General features: G+C 42.6%; 1 protein-coding gene across 1 annotated transcript; it reads left to right on the forward strand.

The window, feature by feature from the left end:
- Positions 1–1,862: 1,862 nt before the first annotated feature.
- Positions 1,863–14,797, forward strand: LOC128783944 (regucalcin-like). The gene is made up of 7 exons (XM_053935138.1): positions 1,863–1,905; positions 7,818–7,986; positions 8,428–8,610; positions 9,836–10,051; positions 11,491–11,622; positions 12,239–12,393; positions 14,156–14,797. Exons 2-7 carry the CDS (start codon positions 7,821–7,823, stop codon positions 14,204–14,206), a joined length of 903 nt encoding a protein of 300 aa, XP_053791113.1. The 5' UTR covers positions 1,863–1,905; positions 7,818–7,820; the 3' UTR covers positions 14,207–14,797.
- The last annotated feature ends 6,273 nt before the right edge of the window (positions 14,798–21,070 follow it).

Below are 21,070 nucleotides of genomic sequence, written 5' to 3' on the forward strand. Positions count from 1 at the left end.
AGATCTATAGCAATTTCTTCACACTGCCTGTTGTCAATGAAAACTCACTCACTGGATTGCATTTTTGCGTTTAACTTCTGGCCTGTATGTGCTGCAACAACTGTGATGTATCTCAGTTGTATTTTAAACACAGATTTTTGCTCTTGGAATGTTACAGGTTTCAATGTTAGTGCACCTCCATCTGCAGGTGGAATAGCTGTGTGTCCTCATCCTGCTGTGTGAGGGTAACCCACCAGGTGACTGCCAAGAAAGCCTGTGGCAGTGCATTTTCTCTCCAAGTAGCTCCAAGAATCAGCACATAATGGTTTCCCATTCCTGCAGGCTTGTTGCAGTTAGTTTCTGATGGATCATCTTGTGTTGGCTGCACCCTCCAGTGTGCAGTGGATGACTCAGCTGCCCACCAAGGCCTTGGTGCTGCTTTGATCCAAGGGTTTAAAGATAATTTTCTGCACATTACTGTTTCCCCTCTTTAAATCATGCAGGGATCTGTCTTGGCAGCTGAGGAAAAAAGGAGATTTAAGCAGCCCGACTTCAGGGTGGATGAGCATGAGGCAGTGAAGGAAGCTGGGCCTTGTTCTTTTGAGTGTCCACATCCTCCATTTATTTTGTGCTACAAGGCAATCTAAAGGCACAATCTAAAATCTACTCAAGGCACAGTATTGAGAAAGCTTGAGTTGAGGGAGATGGTGAATGTGGCAAGTTTAGGGCTCTGATCTCAATAAAGTCACAAACCTGGTGATACCTGCAGCTGTATAAACCGCTGTTGGGCAGCTGTGGTTGATCACTAGTGGAGATCCAGAGATGCAGCAGAAAATAAGTGGACATAAACACAGATAAGCTCACTCTGCCATTGCTGTTGAGGTTTTGTACCTGTCCTTACCCTCACACCACCGCACTGGCAGTAGGGTGATTGCCAGCACAACACAAAAAAAAAAGGCCGATCTTTTTTATGTTTTTACTGCATTAGAAAAGTAAGAGCAATCGCTTGTATAGGCATGAAAAATTGGGTCAAAGATTAGTTTATCAGAGCTGGCCAGGAGGCACCCATGAGATGCAGGGAGAAGGACATAGCTGCTGGAGCTCCTCTTCCTCCATGCTGTGCATGGGTGGCACTGGGCAAAGGTCTGAATAATGTGTGTCTTTGTGTGTGTGAGAGCAGAGGCAGGTAAAATAAGTTGCTGCAGACATTTTACAAATGAATGCCACCTCCCCCTTCAGTAAAGGCACTTAGTTGGCTTTGCTGCACAGGTCTCATGGGCTTCACATGAGCAGGAAGAGCCAACTCTGCCAGGAGAGTTGCATTTTTAATGCTGCCGAAATGCCCTGGGAGCGCGTCTCAGCGCAGCCTCCAGTGCAGAGGCTGGAGCTGCTTCCCGCACCCCAGCCCCGAGGAGCCCAAACTGGTGCTGCCGGCGTATTTTGACTTGAGTCCCATGACAGAGTGCTGGATCTGGCAAACTGGAGCAGAGCCGTTGCCGGTTCTCTCAATTAGGAAGGCTTCCTGACTTTTGTTTAATCCCTTGCTTATTAATGGCGCTCACCTCTTTGATCAAAGATCAGCACTGATTTCAATTAGGGTTGAGCAAGAACCCAGTGACAGGAAAGGCTGTATCAGGAGGAGCAGCTGCTGAGCCCTGAAGGGTTTCTTCACCCTCATGACCAAAATCTACACTCATAGGTAAAGCGTAGTTCCCAACCAAGCTGGAGAAAGCTCTTATAATCCTTTGCTGGCAAAATAGCTCTGCTGAAATAAAAGCAAGCGGCACTGACTGCCTGGGGAACTCCAGTTCTTCCCATCTCGAGCATAAGGGAGGGACCAGGCCCTTCCTACAAAAGGGCGAAGCCACAAAAAGATAAGCTTTGGCTTCACTTTTGGACAGCACTGTCAAGTGGGATATTGCTGGGGTGAGTAGCTATACCTGTATCTGCCTGGGGTTTTTAATACCTGTATCTTTGTTAACTCTGCCTGTTAGAGGGAGAGCTCTCCTTCTAGAGGACAGGGAGACAGCTGCAAAGGTGCATAAAAGCTTTAAGAGATCAGGACAACAAGTAACAAGCAAAGTTGAGTAGAGCAATGAATGATGGGATGGACCCTCAAGGGGAATAAGTAACACAAGTATATTTTGGGGAGTTACGGGGAAAAATGGGAAGCGATGGATTTACTAAATATTTGCAAAGCCACAAGAACAAATTCTGAGCTACTATATGAGCACATGCCTTTGGGGAACAGAAGACAAGCACAATTGTTTAAATACCACATTATGTGGTGTGACAATGCCTTGGTATTCTCCTGACTATGTTGATAAAAACTACGGACTACAAAAAGAAGTGGGTAAGAGTTGCATCAGAGGACACCAAAGCAGTGGGACAGAGGAAACCACACCAGAAGGAGACAAGTGGTTGGGTATCAGCCAGGGGTACAGGGGTGCATGGCTGCCTTTGGCCAACTTCACTAGAAACTTCTGCTTTGCAACGCAGCAACATTAGAAACAAGCAAAGTGCATGGCAAGGCCAGGCTCTTTATGTTGTGGAAACAATTAAAAGAAAAGCTGGCTGGCTAGCAAATACGTGCACCTGCTACTGCAGAACTGTACCACTCATCAACAACACCCACAAAAACTTGGAGATGTGTCTCTTCCTAAAGGGACTGACTTCTGGAAAGGCAGATGTGGGATGTTGAAATGGCAGAGTGGGAGATGTGGTAATTGTGTTGGTAGCCTAGAAGTGGTCAGGGTAGGAATAAAAGATGGTGCAAAATGTGGCAGGGGCATTCCCAGAGCATTTGCAGCCACACGAATAAATTGGAGAGACATGTTCTGGTATCATTTTCCCACTGCTGTCCTTCCTGTGCCACCGATGATTCAGCATCCAAACTGCTCACCCAGAAAGCTGCATGTTTGGTGTTTTCAGTTGCAGCAAGGTGAATTCTTCATCCCTCTGCCTCACTTGGTTTTACATTGCTGCAGCCTGTGATGGGGAAGTCAAGTCACCAGAAGTGAACAGCTGTGTGGAAAACATTATTTTCTCCTCCAAAATCCATTTAGAGAAAATGCTTTGGGAAATATTTTGCAGAAAACAAGATAACTTATATTTTTCATTTTTTAAGATGAAAATTAATTTTCAGTGAAAATTATCAGAAGCCAGAGTTTTCATTTTGAATATGTTTTACAGCTGAAAATGCTGTGAAAAACATGCATATTGTTCTAATTGAACCTTCATTTGAAGTTATCACTAGTTTATAAAAAAGAAAGTAGAGAGTAACATGATAATTTTTCTGAGAGCAAGCAGAGACTGAGGGTTTGTGCTGAGATGAGATGGAGCCATTGGAAGCCAAGGAAATCTCAGCAGGGTCCTCAAGGCACCCAGAATCACTTTGTCTGTAATACAGTGATTGTGGAAGGAGTTTGACTTGGAAATATTACTGACTTTTTCCCTAGAAATGTTTGAATTTGTCTCTGTCTTAGGGCTGTAATTTTTTAATCTCTGAATGTTGATTGATGGTGACTATGGTAGGATAATAAGTCTATCTTGTCTACTTGCTTATCAGGGAAAGATGTTTATCCTGTGAATCATTTGAACATCAAATTACAAAGTTCATTAAAGTCTTTAATGAATAAAGAAATGCACTGTTCCTGCATGCTGGACTGGGGCTGATTTCTCCCAAGTGCCTTCTGCCCTTGCTGAGTGTGGCCCTGTCACCAAAACTCTGGTGGTCGCCCTGGCTCACTGCCCAGTTTGGTCTCTGTCCCCATGGCAAGCCTGTCTTGTCCCCACCTTGCTGGTCCTGCCATCACCTACCTCTGCTGAGCAGGGCTGGGTGGGAAAAGGCACTTGGCATCTTCTACTTGTGCCTCCTACAGACAAATAAAGAAGGCAAATGCCAAAGAAGGAAGAAAATAAAAGCCAGGCAAGACATCACCATCCTGCAGCATCCATGGCAATTGCTGAGACTTCCTGGTAAAAGTCCTTCTCTGTGTCTGCTACAGGCAGCAGCTTGGAGCTTTTTGCCAAAGTGGGATCAGGCTTTGCATGCTCGAGGTGAGGAGCCCTGTGACTTCACACACAAGAAGGTTGTGGCACAGCTGGGAGTAGGAGCCAAGTCTTAAAGATGATAATAAGCCTTAATCACAACAATATTTTTTTCCTTATCAGAGTACTACAAAACCCTCCCTCACATCTTTCATTAACCTTCCCTTTTCAGCACCCTAAATTTTGGAAGACTGGGCTAGCCCTTGGGGCGACTGAATGGTGCAACGCCTCAGTTTCCCTCTCGCACTCTCGTGACACGAGAAAAATACTGAGCAAGGATTTTTCCCTATCACATGTCCTGCTGCTGGCACTGCAAACCAGACCATTCAGAAAGGCTTTGGTCCCTGCCTCATCATTCATGTGACTGCTGACTGAATACAAAATGTAAAGGGTTACCTGCTCCATGCAGATAACATCAACTGGGGCACATTTTTAACCATCGCTGAAAACAGCAGCCAGTTTCATTGGACCAGTGCTGGAAAAGAGTCACCAAGCCAGGTCTTGCGATATTTTCCTCAGCAGGTGCGTTGGTGTGATGAACTGCAGAGTTTCGCATAGGTGTCCTCCAGCTTGGTAAAGATATTCAGCTGTTTGACTGAGGGGAAAAGGGTTCTTAAAATTCTTTGGTTTATGCAGATGGTTGCTTGACTGTACATTAAAAGTTTTAGCTGTCTGTCTGCTTATATGAAGGTTCAGTTTGACATTAAAAATGAAATTATGTGTGTTTGCACGGGAGGGAGAGGGGGAAAGAAACAGCAAAAAAACTTCTAAGGCCAGTCATTCATTTGTATTTTACCTCTCTCTTTTTAGGGTACTGAAATGACCCTGAATCATTCTGTGCAGATGATTTGAAAAGGAATGTGGACAGAGGTCTAGAAAGGCTATTTTCAAATGCCTGCCAGAGAGAGGGCTTAGATTCTAGAGCAGACAGGATGTTTTTACATTCATTTTTTATTCCTAACAGGAAATTTTTCTTATGGTCTCCAAGTTCTGGTAACTTTTACCAGTTAAACAGTTTAACAGTTTAACTGGGAAAATGTTTCAGTAACACCTGTCCATCCCTTGTGCGCGAGTCCAGGAGGCTACAAAGCCAACAAAATGTTGGAAAGAGGATATAGGCAGGGTGATTGCAATGTTTTTTTCTGCAGGGATTTTGCTTTGGGAGAATACAGATTGGTGATTTTTGCTTGGAATTTCTAATCTTTCCTTGCATGCTCATCTCTGATGGGTCAGTGCTGTACCAAGCAGGGTGCAAGGTGCCACAGATAAAGGTGTCCAGGTGGCAGGATGCCTGGAGAGTGATTATGCTGTGATATTTTGAAACAGGTTTTTGGGGGTCATTTCCTCATTTTTCCCTCTGAGATGCTGTATTTGGTGAAATGTTACTGCTACATTGTTCCATGGGGTGTCAGCAGGGAGGGCATGGCAGGAAATGAGCAGAGCACTGAGCAGAGAGGTGGGGACAGGGACTGGATAGGACCGGGGCTGAGTCCCTCACAGCTTGTGGGGACTCTTTTTGAGGGCAATGCTGCCACTTAGGGTTGGATGGTCCTTCCTGTTAAAAGCCTCCATTTTCAGCTGCTTGTAAAAATTAGTGAAACCTCAGCTAGCAAAACACAGACCTTCCCTTCTAATTGCCCTCTTCTTCAAAACAGGGAGGGGTGATGATGATTTGAGCCACAATATTGACCAGTATGGAAACCTCCACAGCTGGAGTGACACACAGGAGTTATTTATTTGGCAGAGGGGGAAGGATGCTGTGGCTGAATGTGCAGTCAGGGAAGGTGGGTGTGCACTGAGGGCCCATGGGACAGGGCAGGTCTCTGCAGCATCTGGGGGAACAGGAGAGGGGGAAGCAGGCAGCTGGTGCAAGTAGGATGGTTTCTCCCCTGCCTATGCCTTGTGAAACAGCTGGCAATGGTGTGATTGTGTACTTCTCATGTGGCATGTGGGATGGGTCTGTGAATCAGTATTTCACCACGGCTTATCTGCCAGGCCCCTGTTTTGGTGTTGCAGAAGTTGGACAAGGGGAATGTAAATGAAACAGGAGCTGGTGGGAAAAGAAAGGTTTAATAAGTCTCGGCTGGGTCAATGAAGCAGCTGACAAGACAAATACACACTGGCTGCTGCAGATCTGGAGGCTTCCTGCCTCTGCAGGAACCACACTGCTGCCGGGCTGCTGCCGAACGCTTGTTTTCCCACAGGGGTGAGAACAGCTCTGTGCTTTCCAGACCATGATACAATAAAGTCAGCATTGTGTCTCCAAGCCTTGAGTCCCACATATGGCAGCCACATGACACAAAGCTTTAACCCACAAGAAACTCACTCCTCCAGCTCAAGCATTGTTTAACAGGTTTCTGGAGGTTAAAACTTGGCATCTTGCTGTGTATCTTCATTTACGCTTTAGATGCGATTTACCTGCATGGAACAGCTTGCTGCCCAGCCTCTTGTGGCCAGTGTATTTTGGAAGGGAGAAGAATATATTTGATAGATGCATTGTTTGAAACTTACCTTAGTGGTGTGACTCATTGCAGGAAAGATCCCATGTCCCTCAGCCCTGGCATTTCCACTCACAGTGATTGACTGGCTCTTCCCACGTATTTTGAAGTGCATTAATGCTAATTAATTATCTGTAAACCTTATCGCCAGCTCACCTACTAGGAAACAATACCCACTTGGAGACAGTAATCCCTAGGATTGATGTTATGTCAGGGATTGGCTGCCTCCCAAGAATTATCTCCCAATCTGTGGAAAAAATGTGCTGAGGCCAGTGGGTGCAGCAGTGGAGGCGGCTCCATTAGGGGTGACTGAGGCAGTGAGTGGGCCTCTTTCTTTTGTAAGAGCTGAAATGGTGGAGGTTATTGCTCACTTCCCACCCCACAGCAAGGTCAGGATCCGTGTTTTAGAGGACATCAGTGGGTAGTGAACACAAAACTGATGGGATGTGCACCATGTGTGGGTGTCAACCAGCTGTGGCTGATTGACTGATGTCCCTGAGAGCACCCTGATGCAATGGGGACGGGGTAGCCAGGGCATGAACAACTTTTGGCAGAAGCAGGCATATGGAATGGGAGCTTCACTGGTGGCTTTGACCCACCAAGCAGGAACTGGGGTAATTGCATCCCACAGCCTGGCATTGGGAAAAATTCGGAGTGTGCAGCAGGGGCTGGAGATGAAGTTGGGGCACTGAGGGGACTGATGAAGAGGAAATGCTTAGTGGGAAAACAAAGCAGTAGAATTTCAAAGGCAGGAGCCTTCCTCAGTATTTGCATATTCTCACTGACTTGGTGTGGGAACAGGCATTTGTTGTGCAGTGGCCTCTGTGGCAAAGTGGAGTCAGTGCTGTGGGTGTGTAAATGTCTTCCTGTGGAGGAAGTCAATGCACCTGTGTTAAATAGGGCAGAGCCTTGATTTTCCACATAAAGATTGATCCACCACTCATTGGTGCTGCTGCCTTCTGATCCCTCCTTGTGGTCTGAGGGACCCTTAGGATCACGGATCCCCGGACAGCAGCTTGGTTCCAGCTTAGGGCCATAGCCCCAGCACTCCTGAGACAGGTGCCTCATCAGCAGCTGTGGTTTAGGAAAGTTTTGGTAAGGAGGAGCTTTGGCACCTCAAGCTCAATTCCAGCCATCAGGCCATGGAAATGTCATAAGAACCTCCTAAATTACTTTGTCATGTGGGATTTGGAGTGCTTTGCTATTTACAATCTCTGTTTTTTAATATTGTAGGCATGAAAAAATTCACGTAAGAGCTTTTAATTACATCCATTATTAACTTCCCCTTAGACCATGTCTTCCTCCATCAAAATCGAGTCTGTTGTGAAGGAGAAGAACCGGATGGGAGAGTGCCCAGTCTGGGAAGAAAGGGAGAATGCACTTGTCTATGTAGACATCAACTCACAGAAGGTTTGCCGCTGGAGCCCAGTCACCAATGAGGTGCAGAGCGTGTCTGTGGGTAAGAGTCCGTACTTGCTGCTTCATCCTGGGACTCTTTGTCTGTCCCATCCACCCCTCCTGGTAGAAGTCCTACAGGCTGGTAGTCTCTCTTACTTTCCATGGAACCACACACCCTGTCTTCCCACAATGTGTTGTTGAGCACAGTGTGGCCTAAGCCAGCCGAGCAGAGAGGACCGTGTACGTGTTGCCCCTGATATGCCTAAATGGGAATGCATGTTTCATTTGGGACCTGCAGAGGAAAAGGTGCAGTCCTAATGGCTGTGCCATCCTGGAAGGTGGAAAAATCCATGGAACATAGAGCCAGTGAGATGTGCTAACAATCCCAGGGGAGAAGGATCTGAGCATCAGCTCAGCCATTGCCAGCCAGGGATGTCCCTCAGTGAGGGCTGAGTGATGGCCCCAGAACTACCCTTCATCTTCTGCTCTCTCTCACCCACAGATGCCCGTGTCGGCTCAGTGGCTCTGCGGCAGTGTGGGGGCTATGTCATCGCCCTGGGGACCAGGTTTGCCTTCCTGGACTGGGACACCCAGGCAGTCACCACCATCCTCGAGCTTGAGCAGGATAAACCCAACAACAGGTTCAATGATGGGAAAGTGGATCCAAAGGGGAGGTTTTTTGCTGGTAAGTTCCTGGCAGAAATTTCCCCTGGAGCAAAGGGAAACTAATTATAGTGTATTTTATATAAGGATTTTTTATTTATTCCCTGTCTTGTGAATGCTCTCCTTGGTTACTGCCCAGTGGAGGAGGACAAGGGACTCTACATCTTCTGGCCTAGATGAGGACAGATGCTGTTGACAAGAGCCATCTGACAGGAAGGCTCTCCTACTTTAGTGGATGGCATTATTCAAACACCTGCCTTAATGGAAAAGCCAGTGAAGGGCTCATGTAGGTGGGATTTTTTCTGCAGATGTAGAGAAGGATGCAACTTCTAGAGCAGAACATGAGCTGCAGCTTGCACCCTTTATGTCCAGCCTCTCTTGGTTAGCCTGTGAAAAACAAGAATGTGCCTCCTGAAGGCAAGAAGGAGGTTTAGGTTGTACAGTGTGTAAAAGGCCTTCACCCACAGGGTGGTCAGGCACTGGAACAAGCTCCCCAGGGAAGCGGTCATGGCACGAAGCCCTACAGAGTTCAAGAATTGTTTGAGCAATGCCCTCAGGCACATGATGTGCACCTGTATTTTAATGGTCACAGCCCATTTAAATCATGAAATAGCCTACAAAGAGCAACAACAAAAACAGCATATGATTGATGCCTGCCTGCATCTCAACTTCTGCTGTGGGCAAAACCACAACCCCCTTGCGTGTCCTCATGGTCCTTTGGGTCTTTGATGTCTATGACTTAAACCTCATGGTAATGCAGAAACATCCTTTCATTGGCCAGGATCTGCTCTGTGGGAGGCAGCTGCCCCTGATCTGCTCCTTTTACTGTTTCTCATCAATCTGACAGAACCTATTAGTCCCTTTCACCATAGGATTGCAGAATTGTAGAGTCATAGAATGGTTTGGGTTGGAAGGAACCCTTAAGACCATCTAGTTCTGACCTCCCTGCCATAGGCAAAGACACCTTCCACTACACCAGGTTGCTCAAAGCTCCATCCGACCTGGCCTTGAACACTTCCAAGCATGCGGCATCCATAACTTCTCTTGGCAACCAGTTCCCATGCCTCACCACCCTCACAGCAAAGAATTTCTTCCTAAAAATATTTTATTTTTAGGAAGAAAAGAAAAAAAATATCACAATCCTGTGATTCTCCCTAGGACCTCTTGGTAACACTTAGAGGAGGTTTTTGATCAAACACGAGGAGCAAGCTTCTACTTTCTAACCAGTTCTTCCACTTCCATTTCAGGTACGATGGCTGAAGAGACAGCACCAGGGGTCCGAGCGAGGCGACAAGGAGCTCTCTATACCCTCTTCCCTGACCATTCAGTAATAAAACAGCTAGACCAGTTGGACATCTCCAATGGTCTGGATTGGTCCCTGGACCACAGGACCTTCTTTCACATCGACAGCCTGTCATACGCTGTCCATGCCTTCAGCTATGATGTGCACACTGGAAAGATTGGTACTCATGCTTTTAAATTTGGTGACAAGTAGTGCTACCGAGCTGTCTGCAGCAGGACTTGGGCCTGTGAGATGCAGCGATTTATTTGACAGATCTCGCATCTTTTGGTTACAACTTGTCAGCTGGTTGACTGTGATATTTCTCAAATTTAGTTACTCACCAGGTGTATTTGGTGAACAAACCTTTGACAGTTTTTCAGCTTACTTTCATCTGGAGAGATGGCTCATACTTAGACCTGTTCAAAGAGTTGCGGGGAAGAAGCCATTTACACTGCAGAATGAGAAAGACCTTTTAGGATGGTATTTATTCTTGGGTGCCATCTACTGGAATTACTTTGATTGTACTAGCTCCATAAATACAAGTGGAGAACATGCATGTATGCATTTTGCAGAAAGGCATTCAGATGATCAAGCTGTCATTGTGACAGAGGTTTCCCAACTTCCTATCCATTTTATGGATAAACATTTTTTTTATTGTATCTGCAAGGAAGTAAATTTAAGTGTAAGCAAAATAGATCTAACTTAATTTCAAAACTCTTTGAAATATTTTCATGCTGTATCAGCCTGATACACTCCACAGGAATTTAAATGACTGAACTGCCTTTGTATTTTAAAGAGTGCAGACTTTGGGTAATCACAGATGAAAATCACACAAAGTAGTTGCATTCACTCAGATTTAATTTTGTTGAGAACTTCTCTTTCTACAGATTATAGGATATAAGATTTCAAAAGAGGATATAATGCAACATTTCCCCCTGCAAATATAAAAAAGTAACATGTTTGAGCTTCCTAGCCTTGGCTTTTTGTTCATAGCTGTCTATTTTTGGGTAGTGTAATGACCAGAAGGTGCTGGGTGGGTCAGAGCAGGTAATCTGTGACCCATGGGCCCTGCTCCATGGACCAGATGTGCTTACCAACATATCTGCACTGCATCCCTGACCATGAGTTGGTGTCCAGGTTTAATCAAAACTGGTTGCTTGGTTGGCCATTAAAAAGTAAAGATTTTGATCTTTATTTAGGAGATCATGCTTATCAGTATGTTTAAACCCAGGTAATTATTTATGTGACATATCTAGGCTGCCATGACCAATAAAAGTCCAGGAAAAGTTACTGCACTTGCAGCAGTTGTGTGGTGGCAGGCAGCAGGTGGATTAACAAGAGAGATAGGGGCATTTTTTTCTCTTCTCTTGGTAAAATAACAGGAACACTAATTTGCTACAATCCCAGACTGAGATGGCTGTGCTAGGGACTTGTCTCTGCCAGGCTGAATTAGGCTTTTAACACATCTGCACAATGCAGGTGTGATGTACTTTTTGCAGCATGTCTTTCTCACTGAAAATGAACGTAGCTGTTTGCAAGAGTATGGAAGAGGTTAGACTGGGATCTGATACAGAATGGGTAGCAGCCCACATAGCATCAACTTTGTAACTCTTCCTGCAGCCTGCCCCAAGCTTTTGTACCATCTGGAAAAGGAGGAGCAAATGCCTGACGGGATGTGCATAGACGCAGAAGGGAAGCTCTGGGTGGCCTGTATTGATGGCGGCAGAGTCATTCGCATAGACCCAGAGACAGGTAAGGCCTCTACCAGTTTGTGCATATAAATGTGAGGGGAATGGCAGCAGGAGGAATGGTTTGAAGGGGAGATAAGGTGAAAAGTATTGCCCATTTCTGCCCCATGGGTTGCCAAGAGCATCGCTGGCTCAGGCTCTGATCATGTAAAGAATGCAGCTCCCTGTGCTGCCTCCCAGTGTTAGGTACCCCTGCTCCCACTGTTGGCGGATGAACTGCACACTCTTATTAATAACACCACTATCAAAAAACCCCCACAAAATACTGCATATAAAATTTCTCAGTGTTGAAATTCTTAATTGGAAAATGCTTTAAGGAACAACATCCATCCCATCCCAGGTGTCCCTGCCCTTCCTGACCTCACACACAGTACTGCTTTGTTTTGAGAAAAGGAAATGAAGCCTCACAGCTGTGGGGGAGAGCCTGAAAAATAGTTAGAAATGAGGCAGATGAAATAATTTGATTTCCCCACAAACTGTCCTTTAGGATATGTCTCTGTCTGAAAGGGAGGTGCCTTCTGAGTAAATGTCACATCTGTGCCATGTGTACTGACAGTACATTCATAATTACATGCTTCCTAAAAAATGAACATTAGAAAACAATTGCACATTTTTCCCAGGAAAAAGAATCCAAACTGTGAGGCTACCTACTCCAAGGATCACCTCTTGCTGCTTTGGTGGAAAAGACTACTCAGAAATGTATGTGACTTCTGCATATGATGGACTGGACGAGGCCACCTTAGCCAAGGAACCTCATGCAGGAGAGATTTTCAAGGTGAGTAGATTTTATTTCTTTCTTTCTGTACATCAGACCTGCCAAGCCTCATGTTCTGAGAGTGAGGTAGCCCCAGCTGCCCTTGCTCATCCCACTCACCTCATGAGCTGCTCCAGGTGCATAACTTGTCCCCAGCCAGGCCCAGCTGCTTTTGTAGAGCTGCTCATGCACTTGGAAAGAAGACATGGAGAAATCGCAAGTTTTAGTGTTGATGGCTGGGTTGGCCAAAGTTGGCTGGTCAGGATCTGAAGGCAGTGAATGGGTTTGGGTCTGCCATATGGATAATGTATTCTGTAATACACTGCAAGGAATTGCTTTTATCTTTTACTATAATTAAATAACTTTTGGAAATTTCATTCTCTTACTTCTCAGTTTTAAATTGTGCCAGGAAATCTAAATGCTTACAGTACATATTTCTCCTTTAAAAATTAAATGTTTAAATTTACGAGGGCAACATTTTGTATCTCAATCCGAAAACTTTTAGGATTTTTTTTTGTCTGTTAAAAATTGTGAGGATTTGAAGGAATTTTGAATGAGTTAGAAATGGGATTTTGAATGAGTTAGAAATGGGATTTCTGAGTTGTTTTAGATGATGTGATTAATTTGTTTAAGTTTCTATATATGTAGGAAGGGTGAGTTTGGCTCACATCTTCACCACATGGTTTAGAAGGTCACGAGACTTTTAGTTCTAACATCTTTTAAGGACTTATTAACTAATAAAACACTGTTAAAAAGGATATTTATGTTTTTGATTTAATCTTCAAATATTTCATCTTATGGATTCATGTTACAGTGTAAGCTTTCTTAGCTAATCATGTTATGATATATAAATCTATAATACTGTACTCTAAAACTCTAAACTTTCCTCTACCTAGCTTAATGTGTCTCTACTTTAAACTATAAATCCACATTCTCGCTTCTAGCCCTTAAGTTTGGAAACCTTTTCTAAGGTCTCAAATAAAATTCTGTGTTTAATTCTAAGCTTTAGCTTACAGGCCTAAAGTTCTGGGAATTCCCTACATTTCAGATTCCAACAAAAAATGCTACTTTTAAAAAAAAACATTTTTGTCTGGGGCTCTTGAATCTGAAATTTGTTTCTCTCTTCTTTTTTTTTTTTCTTTTTTTTTTTTTTTCACTCCATTAGCAAAAAGCACATCAGGAGAATAAAATGCAGTTCTTACTCAGCAATTGCCATCAACTCAAACCAAACTCTTTTATCAGTTTGGCCACAGGATGAAGTTATGTTACAGGAGGGATGGAGATCTATTCTGGGATCTGGGACACTCCTGTTGAAATCAGTGCTTAGAGCAGATATCTCATGGCTGAGAACTGATACATTCAAGCAGCACAGTTTAGAAGCCCACAGGAGGATTAAATAAGCATCTATTTGGTTTTGTTCTTGAGTTCTCCAGTTCCACAAGGGACTTGGTGTTTTCCAAACGAATGTTTTTCTTGCATGGGCAAAGCATGTTAAAAATTACTATGAATTGTTTTGTAGATAAGGACTACATGCAAGGGCCACAGATAACGTTTAAATTAGCAAAATTATTGAGTAGTGCTTGATAATCTTAGTGATCTTAAAGAGTTTGGAAGAACTCCAGGTAATGACTCCTTCTGGGCTCCTCTTGAAGCAGGGGACCCTCCACGCAGTAGTCTGTTGCTATGATATTTTTCTACAATGTTTGAATGTTTTCATTATACTCAGTTGGAGATTTATCTGTTTCCTTTCTTTTATCTTTTAATTTTTAATATTTTAAAACAGATAACAGGCCTGGGTGTGAAAGGGATCCCACAGAATTTCTATGCTGCTTGAACCTTGACACTGAAGAGCAAAGAAGAAATGCTTCCCTCTTGTAGTAAATCTGACTGGAAGAAGTCAAATGAACTACAGAATTCATTTGTGTGAAGATTTCTAAGCCCACATTTGTGAGTGTACTTGTTTGGAGTTGAAGATATTTCTTCTTCTGTGGGCCTGTGGCTTGATGCAATAGGTTAGAGAGGTAAAGTTAATCTGTGTTACACCTTGGTAGCTTTTGTGACTTTCCATAAACCTCTAAATGCTCAAGTGTAGTTTCAATGAACTTTCTGATGACCAACTCTGGATTTTCAAGTCTGTGCTGTTCCCAAAGCAGAGTCTGACTCCTCATGTTACAGTGATGCACCAGCAACAATATGGCATATTTGAATAAACATTTTAAGAGTGGTGTCTTGAACTGGACTGTTCCTCTGCTGCAGGATTCCCCTGAGGTGTTTTTGTTTGTTTGTTTTTTTTTTTTTTTTTTTTTTTTTTTTTTTAATGATAAGACCTATTTGTAGTATCCAGGTTCCATTTTTACATCTTCATTAACCTTTTTCCAGGCTGTCCTGTCTTCATGACACCACTTAGGCTGCTGAAAATAAACTATGCAACTACATTTAAAGAAATGCTTACAGATGTTTTTTCTCTGCATTCAGATGTTACCTTGAAAGCACTGACTGACCACACACAGTCAGTGAACACACAGGCTGTGGGCCACCAGGACAGTCTGGAATACCAAACATGGATGCTTGGTGGAGTTGTCCTTTCAGGGGTGATATTCACACATACACACACACAAACTTCCCTTTCTTTATATGCTTTGATGTACCCATGGCCTCACCATCTTGTTCCCCTTTCTTCTGGTGCTCATCCACTCCTGTTTCAAGTATTTTCCCCCTTTTTATCCTCTAGATCCTCCCCTCCTTTCTCCTCCAGAAAGCACAACATCAAGGTGTATATTTAAAGGCTGTTTAAATAATGACCCAGCTCTACCCTGGACTCACTGAACCAGTGTGATCCTTTCAGGATTTTAGAATGCTTGAGACCTGTAGATACACAGTGAAATCTAACCTTTGCATTGAGTTTGCTATCTTTTTGCTGCCTGGAAAGGGACACAGTACATAATACATTTTCAGCTCTTTAAAGCTGACACCTCTAGAGTTGCAAAGAAGGCAATAATACACATCATTTACCAGACCAGATGTTTCAGTGTCTTCCTCTGAGGTATTTGACCTTTTCACCCCTGCTATTCAAAGCCCTCAGATACCATGAGTAGGGAGAAAGTACTCAGTGCCTCATGAGGATAATCTCCCCCAATAACCCATGCATAGAGGAGCACGGGAACTGTGGTTAGCCATGCAGAAATATTGAACACAGTTTCCACGGGGCTGTATGCAGAGTGCCTCTAAAATTTGTTTTCTCCAAACCCAGCATCCCTCTCCTAGCCAAGGGGTCCCTCATAACAGTTTTGAAAGAACCAAACTGTGTTGAATTCTTTTCTTTAAAAATACCCATATTTCCCAATTCTCTTATGTGGTAGCCTTCTGGTCTGCTGAAAAGTAGGAGATCTGGTGCTGAGATCTGATCAGGCAGGGGATAGGTCAAGCCACATGTCCTAGGAAAATGTTCTACCCATTTCAAAGGTGACAGGAGAAGTTTAGGTGGTATATTTGACCCCTCAGTTGAACTGGGCCACAGTACAGAAAGAAATGTGAAATCCAGAGGACCAGGAAGGGAGCTTTGTTCACTAAGTCCTATTGTATACTTGGCCACAAACAGAATTTTCCAAATTGCATTATTTCAATGCAGTTACCTGAAGTCTACTCTAAAACCCATGTTAGGTGTTTTTCAGACACTTATTGTAGATGGTTACTTTAGGCCATTAGAAAGCGCTTCGTTCCTGTGCTGCTTGACAGATAATTTGTATAACAGGATGAAAGGGCATGGCCTATCACTCCTATCACTCCTTTTGGACTGGAAGGGAGGTGAGTCCATGGAGCTGCACAGAGACAACTTGATTGAGAAATAAAACATTCAGCTTATTGTAATGTTTGCTCAACAAATAGGCTGTTGTTTTTCTTCCTAAGTTATAATTCCAATAGTAATTAAACTACTGGGGGTTCTTAAGAGCAAGGTGCTAAATGCCCTTTGGCACCATGTCAATGCCAAACTGGTATAAGGAACATGGACAATTATGCAAGATTTCCTGTTTACCCCATCTGGAGAGGAATGTGATGGCAGGGTGTTTGGAGGCAAGTCGAGTGTCCCAACCTTTAATTAAAAAAATATAGGAAGTGAGTGCAGATACTTTATTTAACAAAAAATACCCAGTTACTTGCAAAATTGCCTACCTACTAGGTCCTTTGCTCTGCCAGAAAAGCAAAGTAGATAATTTTGAAACAATTTACACTTGAGAAATACTTACTACCCCTGCAATTTTTTTTTTTTTTGCTAGATCTTTCCCAGGCATGTAAGCTGGGGTTGCTGGTTTGTTATTCTCCAGCCACTCCTCCCTCCATTTCTAAAGGGAGACATGATGCGTGCTGCTCTCAGAATCCAAGGTCTGAGTACTTTGGGAACTCTCTGTAGCACAGCTTCTCAAACCAAAAAAGGCTTGAAGATAGATGAGTTTCTCTCTGCTACCCAAAGGCCCACTACTTTGCTTCTCTTCAGATTTCAGAAGTTGCTGTTTTGTGATTTTGCTTTCTAAAAGACAGTGATAACTGAAAATCATGTTGGGGCTGGCTGTTCTCCAAACTCAGTTCACCAAAGCGAGGCCAAGGCTCCTTGCCTTGAGACAAGGGATGAAAGCATGAAGGAAGCTGGTAGAGGACAGGGTTCATTCCTTTTGTGCATATAGGGAACAATACGGTATCCACAGTCCTTGCTGAGGATACACTCTGAGGTGGTTACTCAGTGGCTGCGTACTTGGTTGGTGTGGGTCAGCCCTACGTAGGGTCAGCCTTACCCCATTATGCTCCTGCCCAGGGGTAACCTTCAGAAAATAAACCAGCTAGTCAACAATATGGCACAGACTGATGGGAGCTGGCTTCTGTTTTAAGGGATTGCTCTGAACATCCTGCCTTTTATAAGTATCTATTATGTTTTATCTATATTTAACCTATACAACACTGGATGATATTAAACTAATAGTATTATAAGTTAGTCATTCCATGCTTCACCTTGTGAAGCATATAAAAAATGTGCTGGTGACTGACTGGTTTTGTAAAATTCTCTACCTAACTGCAGCAAAAGTTGGTCTGAGCTCCCTCTTAGTAAGCAGGCATTGGTTAACTTTGTTTTTGAAATGAAGCAAACTGGAATAAAAATCCATACAGAATCTGGAACTTAAAGCTTTTGATTGATACAGGTTGTGATAGCCTGCCTTTGATGCAGCCCAGGACACAGCTGGTTTTCTCAGCTGTGAGAACACATTGCCAGCTCATGTCCAGCCTCTCATCCACCAGCAGCCTCAAGTCCTTCTTGGCAGGGCTGCTCTTGGTCACTGCACTGTGACTGATCCAGGCTTTTGCAGATAATCTGTGTCAGGAGTAGGAAACTCCATTTCCTCAAAGTCAGTTCAGCGATTTACCTGCCACAGAATCAATGGAAAATAAATTAAATTACAGTGTAATCTGAAATTTAGGGAAGCTTTCCAATGACTCTCCGGGGCTTTAAAGAGAGGAGTTATTTCATTTTTGGCATTACATCTGTATAGTTGTGTTCACGCCAAGCATTTATTTTCCACTGCAGAAACTGCTTCAAGGCTCAGTGGTGTTTTGTCAGCTCTTCCTTTGCTGATGTACACTAGCCTGACAAAATAGTTGTCTTTCTTTTTTGTGTTATAACATTAACACAAAACCCCACACAAACATTAACAAAAAACTTTGGGAAATTATTAGGAAAATTTTAGGCTGCTTTGTTTCTTACATGGAGATGTAAGAAGAAATGAGAAATTTTGCAAGGCCTCAAATTAAGAATATGCAAATAAGATGTAAAATCTTTATTATGGACTTTAATTTTAGTCTTTAACGTTGGAAAGGTATTTATGTCACCTTCAGTTTTTGCTTTCCTACCAATATCTCTAGTGACAAGAAAGCTTGGAAATAGAGAAATGGAAAATTATTCTGTTCTGCAATGGTGCCAGCTTGCTGTTTTCATTTTCTCTTAAAAACCTTTCCCTAATTCTGCTTTCCCAAAGGAAGGATAGTGCATGGAGACCTATTCATATAGCTCCAGCACTTGTATCTTCATCCTGAGTGCCTAGTGATTCCCCTAGTAACTCTCTATATACAAATAAATAATTAAAATGTAAATAAATATATTTTTAATAATAAAGAAATAAATTACCTTCCTAGATGTAGGAAAAATGTTACATGCTTTTGAAGGCCTCCAGTGGGAAATCTACTCCAACTGAAATGAATTTTTAAATTTTGTAGTGTCAATAACTAAGTGCTTACTTTTGGTAAATTGGAGCTTTTTTTGGACATCTTCAAAACACCTTCTTCCTTTTATTGCTGACTCATTTACTTGAAGAAGACTGGTCCAACAGGTAGATGCTTAACCATTAGACACAACCAAATCCCCAAAACCAAAATAAAACAAAGGCAGAATTCTTTGCATATGGGACAACTCCTTTATTTTTACATCTCTGTGTGGTATATTTATCACATACAAACTATATTTATCACATACTTTTGACCTTCTCTACTAAAATCAACATTGGTCAAAGATCTCCTATAATTGTTCCTGCTTATGCAAAATTTCATTCTTCTTAAGCTACAAGACCATACCAAGTAAATGATTCAAGTAGTAGAAGATTCAAGTGATGCTGGAGGGTATAAGTTGAAACCTTTCTTATGTGCCTTAGAGGCAGAACTCTGAGATAGCATAGAATAATCAGAAAGGATTGGAGAAAATGTTTATTGATATAAATTTTAATGCTAGCCAGACAACAAGATTTTCCAGTGGTACATCGCCTGAGGGTAACCATCCCTAGATAGTGCTAAAATATTCCTTCATTCTGTACTGTGTGTACTACCTGTGTACTGAATGTTTGTGTTATCTGTGCTATAAGAACCAGGTTTGGGGAACAATAAGACTTTAGTGGACATTTTACGTCTTTTTTAAAAGACAAGAGTACTAACTGCAGCCTCTGCTAAGTTTTGCATCTGTTGACCCACTTCAGTCCAAACTGGATTAAATTGTCTAACCAGCATCTATTCTGTGTGACAAAGAAGAGGCCTGAAATGAAGGACTTCTTACCTGTTTGATGTAAAGACGCCAGTTTCACAAGCTTTACTTCCCCTCACAATAGGACTAGGAGGACCACGAGGACAGGAAAGCAACCCCCACCTCAGTACCATATAACTGCCTACACTATGTCCCACAGCCTTCTTGTCGTGCACTCCTCTCACACATGCAGCAAAGATAGTTTCTGTAAACCTGTCATTTCCCAGTAGTCACTCTGATAAATACAATAATCCTGCCCTGTGGCCATTAAAGAATCAGAAATCAACAGCAGAAACACCAAGTGTCCATGACCCATCAGGTGAAAATGTACCTACAGTCTTTGCCACACAATACAACAGGCAACTGAAGAATAACACAACACTTAAGGAATCAGCACAATTAAAGGAAGGAGAGTCTTACTGATGGAAGACAACTTAAGCTGACTTAGTAAAGTCTAAACTAACTCTTAAGTTCTTATGAATTCCTGATGGCACTTGCAAGGACAGGTTTCTCTGTGTTCAGTACAGAAGGAGACATTTTACTTTGAAGTGTTCTATTCCTTTAGCACTAAGCCCATCTCTACATCCCTAAGACAAGTGCAGATACCTGTTATCTCCTGTTGAGCTGGTTTAAGTAGTTTCTGGAAAACACTAGCTCATCTCTTTCATCCTTCCCATTGTTCTGTTTCCTGAAAGAAGTGTTTACTCTAAAGAGTAAGCTGAGTAAGTTGAGGCCTCCATGATTCATGGGTCAGGTGGCTATATGCTCTTAAGTTCTATGGCCCTCAAGGTATCTAGAATTTAAAAATCTTCTTCAGTTAATCTGTCTAAAACTTAGTAGTTCAAAAATTATGGATTTACCAGTCTTGAAAGAAGACCTTATAATGACATAGGGGCGATTTTGTGTTTTTCAAAGCTCTTCATTTTGGATCTTTACAGATGGAAAATGATGAAAGAAATCAAGATGTTGATGACATCATTAAATATTCAGAATGCCTAAACACTTTGTTGTAGAATGAAAGCTGAAATGCTAAGGTATGATCCCAAGCCCCATATATTATCTGATAGAGAATAAAGCTTTTTTCCTGGCTCTGCAATAAAGCCTATTTGAGATACATATACAATAGAAAAAGGAAGATTCTTCTTCCTTGTGTTCTGTTTGAAGAACACCTAGGACCTTGAAGTCTGCCTAGGATATAACTTCAGGTTGCAGGCTTTACATTTCATCATTTGCATTATGTTTGACTAGTAATTATTTGAAATGACAAGTTCCACATCAGCCTCCTCTATGGACATTTGGCCTGTGTGCTGGTACACGACACATATAATATTGCAATATGACTATTTTATTCTTATGCTGTATTTTTATGAACTGTAAAAAACTTGTTTAAATAAAATGGAGTTTGCACTTAGTGTTATAGAATTGCCTTATTTTACATTGCGTGCATGTAGATATATAAATTTTTAATATTCTTTCTGCTCATAGCACTGAAAATAGTATAATTACCTAGATTGGGTATATTTGGGGAATTTTATATAAAGAAATGTCATGTTTTCAGGGAAATGTCCAGCTGTGCTGGAAAAGGCATGCTTTTAATGTAAAAGGTCTCCTCAGTATTCTCCCTTTCTGTGATTCAGTGATGTTATC

This window comes from Vidua chalybeata, chromosome 2 (assembly GCF_026979565.1).
Source record: "Vidua chalybeata isolate OUT-0048 chromosome 2, bVidCha1 merged haplotype, whole genome shotgun sequence".
Classification (NCBI taxonomy): Eukaryota; Metazoa; Chordata; class Aves; order Passeriformes; family Viduidae; genus Vidua; species Vidua chalybeata.